At 38.1% G+C, this 17,135-nt stretch overlaps 2 protein-coding genes across 2 annotated transcripts; both read left to right on the top strand.

The window, feature by feature from the left end:
* Positions 1 to 5,192: 5,192 nt before the first annotated feature.
* On the top strand, positions 5,193 to 11,565 carry LOC149488166 (cyclin-dependent kinase 2-like). The gene is made up of 4 exons (XM_089695328.1): positions 5,193 to 5,659; positions 5,972 to 6,167; positions 9,660 to 9,932; positions 11,083 to 11,565. The coding sequence occupies exons 1-4, from the start codon at positions 5,544 to 5,546 to the stop codon at positions 11,482 to 11,484; spliced, it is 987 nt and encodes a 328-aa protein (XP_089551454.1). The 5' UTR covers positions 5,193 to 5,543; the 3' UTR covers positions 11,485 to 11,565.
* A 1,963-nt stretch (positions 11,566 to 13,528) lies between these two features.
* Smu1 (Smu1 spliceosomal factor) lies at positions 13,529 to 16,764 on the top strand. The gene is made up of 8 exons (XM_089695327.1): positions 13,529 to 13,711; positions 13,806 to 13,872; positions 13,960 to 14,218; positions 14,916 to 15,116; positions 15,351 to 15,471; positions 15,657 to 15,861; positions 15,939 to 16,511; positions 16,583 to 16,764. The coding sequence occupies exons 1-8, from the start codon at positions 13,686 to 13,688 to the stop codon at positions 16,679 to 16,681; spliced, it is 1,551 nt and encodes a 516-aa protein (XP_089551453.1). The 5' UTR covers positions 13,529 to 13,685; the 3' UTR covers positions 16,682 to 16,764.
* Positions 16,765 to 17,135: the final 371 nt, after the last annotated feature.

The following is a 17,135-nucleotide window of genomic DNA, read 5'->3' as shown; positions in this document are numbered from 1 at the left end:
CTGGTATCACCCGTCGAGCTGTCAAAAAGCAATTCTTAAAGCATCTACAGACGCTCCGATTCGGTTGGTGCCAACCATCCGACCACGACCAAATCGGAAAGTGAAGAGAGCGGTCGGTCCGACATAATTATTATTAATATTGGTTTGACGTGGTCGGATGCGCCGGCGATACAACTGCGACCAAACCAACTTCCTACCGACCGTTAAAATTATTGTGGGTTATCCATAAGAGATAGATATATACCATCGCGGACTTTTCTGTAGACCTTTTCAATGTTTACAATACTTAGTACATTATTTTGATAAAACTCGTAGGGTTCAGCCTGCGTTTGCAATGTAAGCGGAAAAAATGTAATTATTTACGACATCACATTAGAAACCTCAAAAATAACAGTACTTCTCCACTATTTAATGGATTTTATTATACATATAAACTTTCCTCTTGAATCACTCTATCTATTAAAAAAATGGTTGCCTGTAAAGTCGGTTTTACGGGCGAAGATTTTACGTGACAACGATCATAGTTGAGTGGGAGAGAGACGCAAGGCATTCAGCGGGCCTCTCTATCGTTCGGTGACTCATCGTAACGTTACCGAGCGTTACACTTTTTCATAAGTGACTCCCAGCCGCAACCTAATTTAAGACGTTGTCACGTCAAAAAACCGCATCAAAATCCGTTGCGTAGTTTCAAAGATTTAAGCGTACAAAGGGACATAGGGACATAGGGACAGAGAAAGCGACTTTGTTTTATACTATGTAGTGATGATGGTCAACTGACAGCTGGAAGGCCAACCGTCGGACAATCTGTAGCAATGTTGGAATGGTTGCCATGTCGGTTCCAATATGGTTGGCACCAACCAAATCGGAGCGTCTGTAGATGCTATTATAGTGGACAGACTATAGTATGAAAACCAGTGTCGCCAAACCCACACATTTAAACCGATAGTTATACAGTACACTACAAGTAAACTATGCCTTTGATTGGACAGCTTAATTTGAGTAAAAACTGACTTAGGTTATAAATTCAGCATTTCAATATGTACCCTAACGCACCATGTTACGGTTTATTTTAGTATAACATCCCTAGGTATATTAGCTGTTTTGTTTCTCATTGCACAGAAATTCCAAATTCGAAAACATTCAGCTACTCCACAACAGAGGGCGTTAGTTTTCGATAGATATAAATTTGAAACGCAACACATAGAGATAAGGTTGAAATTTGTGTCACTCAACATTAATGACATTAACTTGATATTTATCTGATGCTATGCTCTGAGGGATGTCAGCCTTGTTATCGATAATTCACAAATAAATATTTTTTGTGTATTTTTTTTCTTTCTTTTATATGAGTATAGTATAATGCGTCACATTTTGGAGTATGTTTATTACTACTAAGTACGTCTTTTTATATTATTATTATTAAATAAAAAACGGAATAGAATAGTATAAATCTATATTTACAAAATACAAACAGAAAATATGCATTATTTTAAATCTTGGAACTGCTGTAGGTTTGATGTATCGGTGGCCTTTGTTAGACCGCTTAGTGCTGTTCGGCATCCAGTTAACTCGTCACGTTGCATTTATCCATTTCTCTTTTAAATTAGCCTCTTTGGGAAATCTATAAATAAATTAGACAAATGAAAGCTAAGGAAAAATAAAATAAAATTTAATATTTTTATAAATACTAAACAAACATTATTGTTTGTCTTTTCTAAAGTATCGATACTGTCGATATGCACCACAAGCATCACTAAAGCGAAATTCGTTTGTTTATTGCAATAATATTCCAGAAAGTCTTGTTTGCTGTTCAATCTATAATAGTACTAATTTCTTATGGATTAAGGTTCATTTTGACTAGATATTTGTATACAATTTTGACAAATTACGACAAGCGAAGTTATAACATAAAATATAATTAAAATAAATTAAAATAAGACTTACCGACGGTATGAAATGCCTTCATTGCTGATATTATTTCGTCTGCTATCATTTTTGCACTCTATAAACCGAACAACACGTCCTAATTAATGAATAAATATGGAAAAAAGGTTTGACAGCTGACAACCGACTCGAATATTTTTCTGCGCACAACTGAGAGCAAGTTAGGTGAGCTAAACTTATCATTGACACGTGGGCCACGCCCACATCACACTTCTATCTACTTTACTGTTCTGTGATAATAACGCTCCGATTCGGTTGGTGCCACAGACATGTATATTAAGTAGACAACGCAAGTACCGCGATCTGTATGAAAACCAAGCGTGTCATATTTTTTGTACTGACCTTGACGCGTTATGACGTCACGAGCGCTTTTTAGTGATGGTAATTTCATTTTACGCTAAATCGATTAGGACGCCACACGCGCGGCGATTCTAGTATCGTCCTATCCCATCGAAGTAAATCGAAAGAAATCAGATCAAACTAGATCTATGTCTAAGAGGTAGTTAAATAAATGAATCGTAATCGATTACTAAATCGATTCAAGACAGAAAAATGATAATTACCATAGACAGAGGAATGATAAAATAAAGTTATAAACTTTTTAATATTCTAACAAGTAAACTAATGTGTTTTAGCTTTTTCTTACATATGCCCATTGAGTTACCATGTACTACGTACTAGAGAGGCCATCGAAAGAAAGTAATGAAACTGTCAATCAATCAATCTTTATGTCCCGTTGCATCGATCCATTTTTCTTTTATGTTTGGGTTACTTGGAAAACTGAAAAAACAAACATAGTCTAAGCAATAAGGAGTTTTCTTAAAAAACTCCCAAGATGATACTTTAACTAATGGCGTCCATGTCATTATATTTATTTTTAGTACCTTTGTATTAAAATACTTAAAAGTTCTAGGTCAAGTCGTATTAAATGACAAAAAAAAATCTATGCCTTTTTTTCTGAAAAATTGCTCCTTCAAATTATCATTTTTCTGTTCGATTATAAAATCGATTAGAATCGAGACCTGTTGCATCAAATGAACATCACTAACCACAAAATTGGACAGAAAAATGAGAACAGAAAAATGAGAAGACGCTATTGATTGCTTGTTATCATACGACGCGATCTTTACCGTGCCAAGTAAAAGCCGCAATGTATTCCGAATCATTTCGTATGATTTGGTATCCGTGTTTGTCACGATCGTTTTCCACAGATATTCTTTATTTGATTTTAAAATAAATAGTGCATATTCTGATTAGAAAATTACTTACCGGTGGAAGGAAACATCTCTGCTAATTCGGCCACTCACAGCTGTGGAGTTTCTACAGTTTATAACGGCGCAATTCGGCATTTTACTTTATTCAGCTTCACGTCTTTCCTTGGCGAACTGCAAGCGCGGACTGAATGTAGGCCAGCGTCAAGTAAGTTTCATAAACTTAGTTTGGACACGGGAAGTACATACACTCGCTTAGTCTATCTTGATACATGTCTGAGGTTGGTGCCAACCATATTGGAACCGACATGGCAACCATTCCAACATTGCTACAGATTGTCCGACGGTTGGTCTTCCAGCTGTCAGTTGACCATTAATAAATAAATTGGCTATAAATTGGCTCCACTATCTGAAATTTCAGTTGACGGAAACTTTTGTTTTTTTGTTATTTATTTATTTATTTATTTATTTATTTATTTATTTACGGCATACGCCAAACCATACATATATTAAACTTAATTCTAAACTTATCACTATGTTCTTAGTTCTAGGTACCTCTTACATTCTTCACCTATCATTCCCATCCCTGACACAAACAAATCATATACTGGTGCAGAATTGAGGATTGAGTTCAGCAGTGAAAGCATGCGAGGCACCGGAGACTGCTGGCGTTGAAGCGTGCGTGTGCGCCAAGCAGCTAACAGTCGGTGGCTACGAGCCCGTGTATAATTGTCAGGCACATTAAGCCGTAAGAGCATTTCTACTAAATCATTAGAATCTATTTTATTGTATAAAACGTTAAGAGCAAATTTAACAGTTGATAGACTTCTACGAAGTTCCAGCGAGTTATAACCCAAACTACCCAGCAAGAATTTTGTGGGATACAGATATGGGTAATAATTAAAATTTCTCGCATACAAGTACCTTAAGAACTTCTTTTGGACCTGCTCCAACATAAGGACATATTTTTTCTCGTAGGGACTCCAGACAATGGAATTAGTCTCTAGAATACTCCTAACAAGTGCCGAGTAGAGAACTCTAATAGCGCTATCTGAAAGTCCGACAGAGTTGCGCAGTAAGAATCCTAAACGTTTGTATGCAGCGTTAGAAACATTGTGAATATGCTCATGAAACGAAAGATGAGGCACGAATGTGATACCTAAGTCGCGTACTTTATTCACACGTGATATTCGATCCTGTCCCAAACTATAAACATAGTTCCGTATATAGGCTGAACGACTAAATGTCATAAATTCACACTTGTCAATATTAAAGTGTAGTTTGTTCTCCACACTCCACATATAAACTGCATCTACGTCTGTTTGCAAGCGGCAGTAATCTTCATCCGATTTAATGACCTTAAATATTTTAACATCATCGGCAAAGAGTAAGATATCCGACTTTTCAATTACATCCGGTAAATCGTTTATCAGTAATAAAAACAGCAAAGGACCAAGATTTGATCCTTGACTTATACCAGATCGAGTAGAATAAGAATCTGAATTTAAAAGTTATGAAAGTTATGAATATTTATGAAAAAAATGAAATTTACAATACAGCCATTTATGCTGAAAATTTTCGCAAATTTCGACATTCACAGGGCAATCAAATCCTACAGGGTACTTTCCGTGTACATAGAATATTGAAATTTGGTAAAAAGCAATGTCTTGTAAAACAGATTTATTGCGAAAAGCATAATTACATTAAAAAAATATATATCCTATGCCCCGGCACGCCCCGGTAAGAGCGTTTTCACATTATCCGATCCGATATCGGATACAATTTAGAGCGTTTTCACATTATCCGATCCGATATCGGTATCGGATCCCGATAGCCGATGTATCGGGTATACAATTTGCTCTTTCACAACGCATCTTTGCCCTACTATATCGTTGGTAAAACCGCATATATTCTAAAACTCGCAAGTACTTGCAAGGGAATCGAAATCTACAGGGTACTTCCCGTGAACAGTCTTGTTAAAATCATGGATTAAAATCACTTAATCTGTGTTAAATAAAGGTCACTGAACGGTCACTGATCTAGGTCTTATTGCACAGATAAAGGAAAATTGCTTAAAAAACACAATTTAAAAAATTAGAACAAATAAAAAATTTGGAATTAAATAATTATAGGTACGCAATCGTAGACAGCGAAAACTCAAATCTCTGTCTACACGCAGTGTACGCAATATAATATAGTGGCACCTCAGAGCAATAAAATAAACCTATGCTCTGAGACTAATTCACTATTCACGACAGCTTAGCTGTCACAGCTATTCACTTGTGTTGTGGATAAACAGAGGGTTAAACTTAATATGTCAATTGTCAATGGCTGCCAAATTTGTAGCTGAATATTTTTAAGTAATACTAGTTTAGAAATAAATAATAAATGGAAAATTTTATGAATGTTGAAAAGATTGGTGAAGGCACATATGGAGTGGTTTACAAGGCAGAGGATAGAAAATCGGGAAAGGAAATTGCACTCAAAAAAATAAAACTTGAAAAGTATGTTTTGGCGCGAAATGTGACAGCTAACCTTTTTTATTAATAATAATTTAAATTCAATTTGAATTTGAATTTTATTGGATTTCTTGGTATAAATGAGAATATATGTGTTTATAAGATTTTGTGGTTTTGTTTTTTTTTTGTTAAAATTCCTAGGTTTATTGCGCCCGACGAAACATTGGTGTTTTAGCATTATCTAAACTAGATGAAATAGTTTCAGGTTTTCATAGTAATTATTATTATTCTGCATAATTTTATTACTTATTCCTTTTAAAATACCGTTGTAGACGTGTAATGTATATATTATTTCAGTGAACCGGAAGGGGTTCCCTCTACCGCTCTGCGCGAAATATCAGTTCTTCGAGACCTAAGGCATCCATCGGTAGTGCAGCTCTTGGATGTTATCCTTGCAGATGCTAAACTATTTCTTGTTTTCGAATTTATGCATATGGACCTCAAAAAGTTAATGGACCTGACAAAAGGACCCCTTAGACTGGATCTTGTGAAGGTATTCTTGAAATTCAATTTAAATATTAATTTCAAATATGTATATTATAAGAACAAGGTACTTAATCCATCAGTCCTCGGAATCACAGACACAATAGAAAATCTATTGTGTCGCGCCCCGATCGGGCCTTACGGTGGTCAATGGGTTAACTGATTATATAAAATTTGTTACAATTTCTATGTAAAAATATTAATATGTATGTGAAACAAAAATAGATAGACTAGTACCTACAGGGTGTAATCATTAAGGCCTAAGGGTGCACAGGCGATTATTGTGTAAATATTACACATAAAAAAAACTAAACTGATATTGAAAGAACTTACAGTTCACGAAGTAGGGTAATTGCGCCTGTTCGCGTCCACTTAGTGCAGTTGGAAAGTTTGAAGGAGAAAATAAAAATGTTCCAGAACAAATTTCAACTCAAAATTTATGTAACGTGTTCATTACATAGTCTATTTTAAGATTTACTTTCAATTGTGTTGGAAATATCATGTTGTTTTTATTTATCTAGACAAATAGCAGAATTAGGCGTTTTACCCAGTTCGCGTCCAAAAATTCCAGTTTGCGTCCACCCGTGGACCAGTTCGCGTCCACCAGCTTAGAAAAGGAATTAAGAGTGTATTGGGTGATATTTTATCAGATAAATGCAAATAAAAATTAGATTTTAATAAATTATTTATTTACGAATATAGTTATTTAATAAAAACTGGCCAAATGCGAGTGGGACTCGCACACCGAGGGTTCCGTATTAACCTGTTTTTTTTCATATGTTTTAACTGTAAATGATTATTTTTTCAATGTTTTCCTTATTTGTGCTATAAGACGTTGCTTCGTACCAAACTTCAAGTGTCTGTGTTCACGTAAAGTACCCTGTAGGTTTTGATTCCCTTGCGAATGTAGAAATTTGCGAAAATTTGCAGCATAAACGGCTGTATCTTTTGATTGCTTTGGCTTATAAGTTTGATTTTTTCACTGCTTCAAGGGACCGTAGACTTGAGTATTCAATATAAATTTCAGCTTTATACCTCCACGCGTTACTGAGAAAAAGGGTCTTGACAGAAAGACAGACCAGCAGACGGACATAGTACAGACGGACGGATATCAAAGTGATCCTACAAGGATTCCGGTTTTTCCTTTTGAGGTTCGGAACCCTAAAATCAACATCAACATTATTATCAATATAATTCACTGTAAGAAAACTGGAAAAACTTATTTATATTTATCTTCTCATCAATAATAGAACTAAAAATTAACAAAAAACAAAGTTATGTTATGTAAATATGTAAATAATAAGTTCTATTAAGATTACCTACCTAACCTTTTTTTTAGTTTCTAATGAATTAAATTTCTTTTTTGTTTATACATATTATTTTCTTAAACACAGACTTATTGACTCTCATTCTCAAAGATACTAGTCTCATTCTTAGAATACCCATTTTAAAATGAAAAAATAGCATAAAAATTTGCTAATTTGAATGAAAATTTTAATTATCAACTTGTAGTCTTAGTCAAAAATTTACAATCTATTTTAAATTACATATTTTAACAAACAATTCATTGCTACGTAATGAAAAACAATGTGGACGCAATATGTTCTATTGTTATGCACTAAAGGTATAGTTTGCGCCCACCGTGGACGCAAAATGGAAGTTGTACAAATTCGGTGTAGTAATTCGCGTCCACCTTATTTTAGCTATTAATTGTAAAATAAATTAGCTGATTTATAATCCATACTATTCCATGTTTTATTAGCAAAGTAAAGAAACAGTTACATATTCAAAAATTCACATTTAACAATAAGATACTTACCGTCAAACGCGACGCTGCGCACTATTTTTTTCTCAAAATCCCGCGCGTTTTAGCTCTCTCGTTTAATAGCCAAAATTAAATATTTTTTTAAATCGGATAGGCGGTGCTCAGGCATATTTTGAATATGTGTGCATGTCTCTTATACATTGAGGTATTATCGGAAATTTTTCTTATTACAATTTTACTTAAAGTATACTTATTTTCGTGAATTTTCTAAAAGATATCCGCAAAATGGACGCGAATAGGCATGTGGACGCGAACAGGCGCAATGACCCTACATTGTCTCCAATTTTAAAATTTTAAGTGTAAATTTGTACATGTTAACCCTTAAAGCTTTTCTGTCACTTTTTTAGTACATGTACTTATTGCCGTGTAAATCTTGAACGTTCCAAAAAATCTAGAAAATTGACTACGTTGGAGAAAGTACGATAACAATCCTTTATTTTTCTCCTACATGCCAATTATAGAGAACATTTGATTCGTGTGCTAGGTGACTGTTGAATTTAGGGATTCCTGGAATTAGTGATGGTTTATGTTTCTGGTCAATAATAGCTTTAATGAAATAGTTTCCGTGTTTGATTTCTATTGATTTAACTTTCAGGTGAGATAAACTGTTGTTTTTGCTCTAAAGATTATGAAATATTCAAATAATTCTATTACAAAATATTCGAAATATAGCTGGTCCGTTTTTTGGGACAGTGCCGTAGATACAGGTAACTAAGAACCCATTGGCATGTCCCAAGAAACGGACGTTGCCATGATTCGTACTTAAATAAAATATCACTTTTATGGGATTTTCTTGCTTAAGAGTTCTTAATTATATGTAGAATTATTTTTAATTAAGTTCAAAATGACGAATATAATCTAAGATCAGTTAAATCTGTTGGGTCTACAATAGAACCGGGAGTTCCTCGATCTCCACATGCATTTCGTCTAAATGTCCTAATCATCGGCCAAATATCACTTCACATTTTTGAAAAACCATTATTATTTGTATTAAATGAAACCAAAGGTTGCTTGACACGAAATAATAAATGTTATTTAACATTCCACACAACTAAATAGTGTGATTGAGCTCAAGAGGGCTCACTTATCATTTGTTAGGTATTTAGTTAAAATTGAAGAATTTTTTGTTATAATAGATAGTGAAAATACTGTGTTACAATAAAACAATAAAATGCTACTTGAAATTGTTTTCAATTGCGTTATATTAAGTGAATTTTTTTTTATTTCATTATCATTGTATGAGCTGTATGACAGCGTTGTCTGTTTTTTGAGACAGCAATGAAGACGGGGTTCTTGGCAAAGGCCGTTTTAACGGACATCCTGAAAAACCTACTTACAGAAAATTTGTTTTATTTTAAAGTGAAACTTTTATTACATCGTCTCAAACTTTTTGGTCTGTGTAGCGCATGTCGCGTGTATCGCGGCTGCCGAGTAGGTATACCTACTCGGCAGCCGACCGTCACTCGACATGCGCTACACAAAGCAGTGTTCGGAACCGTTCGAACAGTTTCACTTTTACCGTGGTTTCATAAAACCACACAACATTTTTTTTCTCTACTATAGTATTTTTTAATTAATAACTATCACTTAAATCAATTCAGGTCATATCTGGGTACATTATTTCAGGGCTTGCCGTGTTAAGGGTTAAAGTCTTTCTCTCTTATTATTGTCCACCAGAGCTATCTGCGGCAGCTGCTTGAGGGCATCGCTTACTGCCACTCAAAGCGCGTATTGCACCGCGACCTGAAGCCGCAAAACCTGCTGGTGGATGCAGAGGGCCGCATCAAGCTGGCCGACTTCGGGCTGGCGCGCGCCTTCGGCATCCCCGTGCGCGCCTACACGCACGAGGTCGTCACGCTGTGGTACCGCGCGCCCGAGATCCTGCTCGGTGCCAAGTTTTACTCCACTGCTGTCGATATTTGGAGTCTCGCTTGTATTTATGCTGAAATGGTGAGCACTTTATTCATCTACATAACATACTTTTAAAATTTATTAGAAATAACTTAAATTTTATTATCAAACTAGCTGTGCCTCACAGTGTCATCCGCATTGCTCCGCTCTTGTTGGTCTTAGTGAGGTGATATGTAGCCTTCCTCGATAAATGGGCTAACACCAAAAGAATTTTTTTAATCGGACCAGTAGTTCCTGAGATTAGCACGTTCATACAAACTCTTCAGCTTTATAATTTTAGTATAGATAATAGTAGAATCTGCTACTGCAGATTTCTCTTTAGAGACTTTTCATATCTGAATAGGCATGACGACAGTATCCGTAAATGATCATATTAGTGTTTTTAAGGGAAAATGTATAATAGATAAATTACATATAGTGACTTAGAAATCTTAAAAACATTAAGATTAATGAGATTATCAATAAAATAAAACATTGAAATACTGCAGTTGGCCATTTTGACTAAAACACGCGTGACGTCATGCTTAAGTAAACAACTCACGTCAGATGTTTTTTGTTGTTATGAATATGTTGAGAATACGCATTTTTATTTATTTTCTATTGTTTCACGTATGATTTATCGACTCAGAACAGAAATATAATTGCGAATTCACGAATACATGGTTCGGGGTTCTCCGCGCCAACTTTATACAATCATTTCTTATTATTTTCTCGCTTAAAATAATTACTAACACATTTTTGAGCATTATTTTTATGTGGATTCACACTGCAATACTGCACACCACTTATAAACTTTGAAATTCGTTTCTATAACACATATTAAATAAATATTTTTTTTAATTTTCTTCGCAATGCGTACAAATAATTACGTATTTAGCAAAATGTGACGTCACGCCTACGCCATGACACCTGCGAGCTGTTTTGGCACAGTTAGTAAATATTTTTTGGAAAATGGCTTTTATCTTCGTTATTTAAGTATATTACCGAAATATAGGGTTTTTCTTGTATAGTAAACGTATACACACATTATGGAAGAGGATTTCAAAATCTTTCGTCATGCCTATTGGAATGGTTTAATTATTTTATTATTAAATCAATAGAATCAATATTTGATTGAGATTAAATTGAGAAATATGAAGTTTTGCTGTCGGAGCGAAATTAATCAGCTTCACATTGGCAACTCGTACAGGCCAGCGGTAGGACTCTCTTCCCCGGGGACAGTGAGATCGACCAGCTGTTCCGCGTGTTCCGCGCGCTGGGCACGCCCGGCGACGAGGTGTGGCCGGGCGCGCGGCTGCTGCCCGACTTCCGCGCCGCCTTCCCGCGCTGGCCGCGGCGCGAGGCGCGCCAGCTGCTGCCCGCCGCCGCGCGCGCCGAGCCGCTGGCCGGCGAGCTGTTCGAGGCCATGCTGTGCTACGAGCCCAGCGAGCGGCTGGCGGCGCGCGCGGCGCTGCAGCACCCGTACCTGGCGGCCGCGCGCCGCACGCCGCCCGACCTGCCCGCGCTGGCCGCCCGCGCGCCGCCCGAGCCGCACGAGCCGCACGAGCCGCTCACCCCGACGCCCGCCGAATCGATCTCTGCCCTATTTTAACATTAGACAAATTGTAATTAATTATAGATATTTATTATTTTCTGATTAAGTATATCCTGGATATTAAAGCCGATTTAACTTCGTCTTAGTTTTATTCTGTAATTATTAAGTCACTCGCCGAAAACTTATATAATGCAAAATATTTTTATGCACTATCGAAAAAAAGCCGTTGCCACAGTTTAATATCCACGTGTCGAAATTTGTGTTGTGACTACTGACTGATGAAAACGCTATGCTACCAACGCATTGTGGTCTTTGTGGCAATGATAAATTAATATCATGTTGGCTATGAGCATTTTATATATACCTATGCGAGCATTTTCAGTCTTTGAGCCTGAAATAAACATCCTAATATCTTACTATACTAAACTAGCTTTCAGCCCGCGGCTCCGCCCGCGTTTTCAAAGAAAAAACCGCCATAGTTCCCGTTCCTTATTTTACTGATTTATTTGTGTTCCCCGACGAGTACAAAATTTGTACAGTATTTGCGTAAAATTGCAAATCACTATCACTATTCACTATCACCACAGACTAATAATAATATACTACGTATACAACTATCACTATCACTATCACCACAGCTATCACTATACAGGGTGTAATATAGTATAAAACAAAGTCGCTTTCTCTGTCCCTATGTCCCTTTGTATGCTTAAATCTTTGAAACTACGCAACGGATTTTTATGCGTTTTTTTTAATAGATAGAGTGATTCAAGAGGAAGGTTTATATGTATAATAACATCCATTAAATAGTGGAGAAGTACTGTTATTTTTGAGGTTTCTAATGTGATGTCGTAAATAATTGCATTTTTTCCGCTTACATTGCAAATGCAGGCTGAACCCTACTAGTTTTATCAAAATAATGTACTAAGTATAATTGCACACATTGAAAAGGTCTACAGAAAAGTCCGTGATGGTATTTGTCTGTCTCTTATGGATAACCCACAATAACTTTTTTTGTCATTTTTTACGCCAAATAATCTTATCTTATATATAAAAATGAATCCCAAAATGTGTTGGTAAGCGCATAACTTGAGAACGGCTGAACCGATTTCGTTAATTCTTTTTCTACACTAATATTATAAAGAGGAAAACTTTATTTGTTTGTTTGTTTGTTTGTTTGTTTGATTGTAATGAATAGGCTCATAAACTACTGGACCGATTTTAAAAATTCTTTCACCATTCGAAAGCTACATTATCCACGAGTAACATAGGCTAGGTTTTATCCCGGAAATCCCACGGGAACGGGAACTATGCGGGTTTTTCTTTGAAAACGCGGGCGAAGCCGCAGGCGGAAAGCTAGTTTATTATATTTTATATATAGTTTATTGTATTCCTTGTAGAGAAAACGTAAATATGTACTACGGGCGAAGCCGGGGCGGACTGCTAGTCTTATATATAAAAATGAATCGCAAAATGTGTTGGTAAGCGCATAACTCGAGAACGGCTGAACCGATTTCGATAATTCTTTTTTTATTATATTCCTTGAAGTACGAGGATGGTTTTTATGTAGAGAAAACGTAAACATGTACCACGGGCGAAGCCGGGGCGGACCGCTAGTGGCTAATAATAATTTTCGTAGGATTTTAACCAATACAGCATTAATCCTTAACCAATTAGCAGATCTGATATTTAATTAGTTTTCTTGTGTCTACTGTTCTTTTTGGTGATAAATACATTTGGAAGTTAATTATAAAAGTGTGCTGAATGAACTACGTGTACTGAGTGTTTATAATTATGGGTGGTTGCAGCGTATTAGGCTATAACAGCCGCACGGAAACAAACGCCGATGGAATTTCATTTCATTCGTAAGTAAACAATTAAATAAAGATACATAATATCAGAATCATTATAATAATTGACTGTTTCCTATCAACTGATCATTCTTATTTTGTGTGCGTAAGCCATTTCGGACGTTTTGTATGAACTAAGTGTATGAAGCATGGTATGAAGTTTCCTTACTGTATGTATCTGTATTCTGTATGGTTCTATCAGAGACCAGAGTTGTCAATGTCATGTCTTTCTATAATATGTATGTGTCAGATGTCAACTGTCAGGGTTATCTGAATTTATTTACAAGCTGAGTTGAAAGATTGCATCAAATAAACTTAACTTTTATTAATTTTAACCTAAATCAATTGCAAAGTGTAATTTCTGAAATAAGCCAATAATTTGTTTTTTATATTTCATACAACTTCATTATGTCTATTGAAATAGAATCAGCAGAGTATGTGAACAATTATATTTTAAATTTAAGATTACAAAGATTTACTCCATTATTAATTTATTAAATATATAAATAATAAAATTATTTTTTCCAGCGTTATACGTCTTATTCAACAATATCTTAAGGAATCTAATTTGACGAAAACACTACAAACACTTCAGGTTTGATCTTTTTGTGCTAAGTTTGCATACATATAAATTGTAATATTATAGTTTCCAAATTGTATTTTATATGTTTCAACCTTTTAGGAAGAAACCGGTGTATCATTGAACACTGTGGATAGTGTGGATGGTTTCTGTGCAGATATTAACAACGGTCACTGGGATACAGTACTAAAGGCTACAGCATCATTGAAATTGCCGGACAAGAAGTTGATGGATCTGTATGAACAAGTGGTTCTAGAGCTCATAGAGCTGCGTGAGCTGGGTGCCGCGCGAACTCTGCTGCGTCAAACACAACCCTGTCTACTCATGAAGCAGCAGGAGACAGATAGATACATGCACCTTGGTTGGTTCAGCTCATTATTTAGTTACTACTATGGTTTGATACTTACATGAAATATATGATAAACATACTTACATAAACCAGTTCCTTCCATGCCATCTGGATGGTTAGCCCTCCACCACTGTAAGCTTCACTCCTTAAGTCCCACCATGAGAGCACTAGATTTGTGTTTAGAAGAAGGAATATGATCATATCTCTGATTTCACTACATTAATAAAAAAACCAAGCCCTCCAAAGCCTCTGTCTATCTGTTCACAATAAACTCAAAAACTCATCTGCATCAATTTGATTATGTGGTCACTAATGGAGAATGTGGTTCTCGAGGAAGGGTTTAATTATATAGGGAATTTCTTCCTTGAGGGTGAAGCCGCGGGAAGGCTAGATTGCAAGAAGCTGAAGTGTCTTACCATTTGTTTCACCTAAAATAGTCACATCCTCAGGCTGTATTTTGTGGGAAAATATATTTGTAATCTTGAAAAACAGTATGAAAATATAAGAGAGTGTGTGTGCCCAGCACACGTGTCAGAAGACTACAAAAACATATTTTACGTTTTAACTTAACTGTAAGATTAAAAAGCTTCAATGTATGTTGCTATATGAAGTTTTAATTTCATCAAAATCATTTAAAACGTAATATGTATATGCACGCGAGTCAGTCGCGACTCGCGTGGCGCGTCACTAACGCGTGGGTCCCCCGCAGAGAACATGCTGTCGCGGTCGTACTTCGACCCGCGCGAGGCGTACGGCGGCGCGCGCGGCGGCGGCGGCGGCAAGGAGTGGCGCCGCGCCGCGCTGGCGGCCGCGCTGGCGGGCGAGGTGTCCGTCGTGCCGTCCTCGCGCCTGCTGGCGCTGCTCGGCCAGGCGCTCAAGTGGCAGCAGCACCAGGGCCTGCTGCCGCCGGGTACCCTGCTCACCGTTTTACTTTGTCGCATATTACTAATATACTTATATGTGAAATGTGTCCATCCAGTGATTAGTTATAAAAAATTTAATTGTAATCTTCATTCATATTAATTATCCTAACTTGCTACCCAGAATGCTCGCTCCGCGCTCGCTCGTTTGAACATGTACTGTTTGAATGTGATTCTATATGAATATGTACTACATGATATAAATATGTACAATATTTTAATAGGTACGACGATCGATTTGTTCAGAGGCAAAGCGGCCATCAGAGATGAAGAAGATGACAAATGCCCGACGCATGTATCCAAAATAATTAAGTTTGGTCAAAAATCACATGTTGAATGTGCAAGGTTAGTATTCCAATTAAATTAAATTATAAAATTTATGCTAACTTCAGTTACTCACATTTTGTTCAGATTTACTTTGAATTCTGGCTTTCTTTATTAAATAATTATAGTGGGGGGATTATATTGGGGTTTGGTTCCCGCTTCGGGATCGATATAAATATATAAAAAAAAAATTTCATACTTATTAGGTTCTCCCCCGACGGACAGTACCTCGTGACGGGTTCGGTGGACGGGCTCGTGGAGGTGTGGAATTTTACCACGGGCAAGATACGCAAGGACCTGCGCTACCAGGCGCACGACGAGTACATGAGCATGGAGGAGGCCGTGCTCAGTCTGGCCTTCGCGCGTGACTCCGACACGCTCGCCGCCGGCTCCAACGACGGCAAGATCAAGGTGCGGCCGAGTCCCCCACATCCCCCCGCCCCCCGCCCCCGGCCCCCCGCCCCCCACTGACCGGCCGCGTGTTGCAGGTGTGGAAGGTGTCGACGGGGCAGGTGCAGCGCAAGCTGGAGCGCGCGCACGCCAAGGGCGTCACGTGCCTGCAGTTCACGCGCGACAGCTCGCAGCTGCTGTCGGCCTCGTTCGACCGCACCGTGCGCATCCACGGGCTCAAGTCGGGGAAGGTTCTGAAGGAGTTCCGCGGGCACGCGTCGTTCGTGAACGAGGCGACGTTCACGCCGGACGGGCACGCCGTGCTGAGCGCCTCGTCGGACGGCACCGTGAAGGTGTGGGCGGTGCGCTCGGCCGAGTGCACGGCGACGCTCAAGCCGCTCGGCTCGGGCGAGCCGCCCGTTAACTCGCTGCTGCTGATGCCCAAGAACCCGGAGCACTTCGTGGTGTGCAACCGCACCAACACCGTGGTGATCATGAACATGCAGGGGCAGATCGTGCGCTCGCTGTCGAGCGGGCGGCGCGAGGAGGAGGGCGGCGCGCTCGTGTGCGCGGCGCTGGGCGCGCGCGGCCGCCTCGTGTACTGCGTGGGCGAGGACCTCGTGCTGTACGCCTTCTGCGCCGCCAGCGGCAAGCTCGAGCGCACCATCAACGTGAGTAGCGCCCGCCGCCCGCCCCGCCCCCCGCACGCCCCACACTCACCCCGTCACGTTTCTGTCCGCAGGTCCACGAGAAGGCGGTGATCGGCATGACGCACCACCCTCACCAGAACCTGCTGGCGACGTACAGCGAGGACGGTCTGCTCAAGCTTTGGAAACCGTAGTCGGCTCCGTGAAATGTATTTTTAAGCTAGCTCCTATGAAAGTCATTATGAGATAAGATAAAAATATAAAATATTGAAAATAATTATTTTGTTTTCCTTAATGGTTTAATGAGCACGTGGCCTGAGTTTTGAACTTTACGTTATGTGTTCGGTATGGAATACGATTTACGACTGAATTTTTATTCACTATTAATTCATTTTCGAAAAACCAATCGTATAAACAGTTTCTACACACTGTATAAATAATATAATCCCGTTGGTAACAAAACCCTTCAAACACGACACACATACGACACTTCACACACGACACTTAACACCCGATATTATAAACACGACTCTTTAAACACGAAACTTAACAGTAATGGCTGGTTTACACTTTGATAATTGATAAGTGCGAGTGCAGGTGCTTAGTGCCTAGGTGTGGACAGCGACTGTTTAGTGCAAGTGATTAGTA

The sequence above is a fragment of the Colias philodice genome, chromosome 5 (assembly GCF_061535455.1).
Source record: "Colias philodice isolate Cphi_HAF_F1 chromosome 5, ilColPhil1 Martin Lab GWU primary, whole genome shotgun sequence".
In the NCBI taxonomy this organism is placed as follows: domain Eukaryota; kingdom Metazoa; phylum Arthropoda; class Insecta; order Lepidoptera; family Pieridae; genus Colias; species Colias philodice.
The sequence above is the reverse complement of the archived record's forward strand: the minus strand, read 5'-3'. Positions and strand labels throughout refer to the sequence as shown.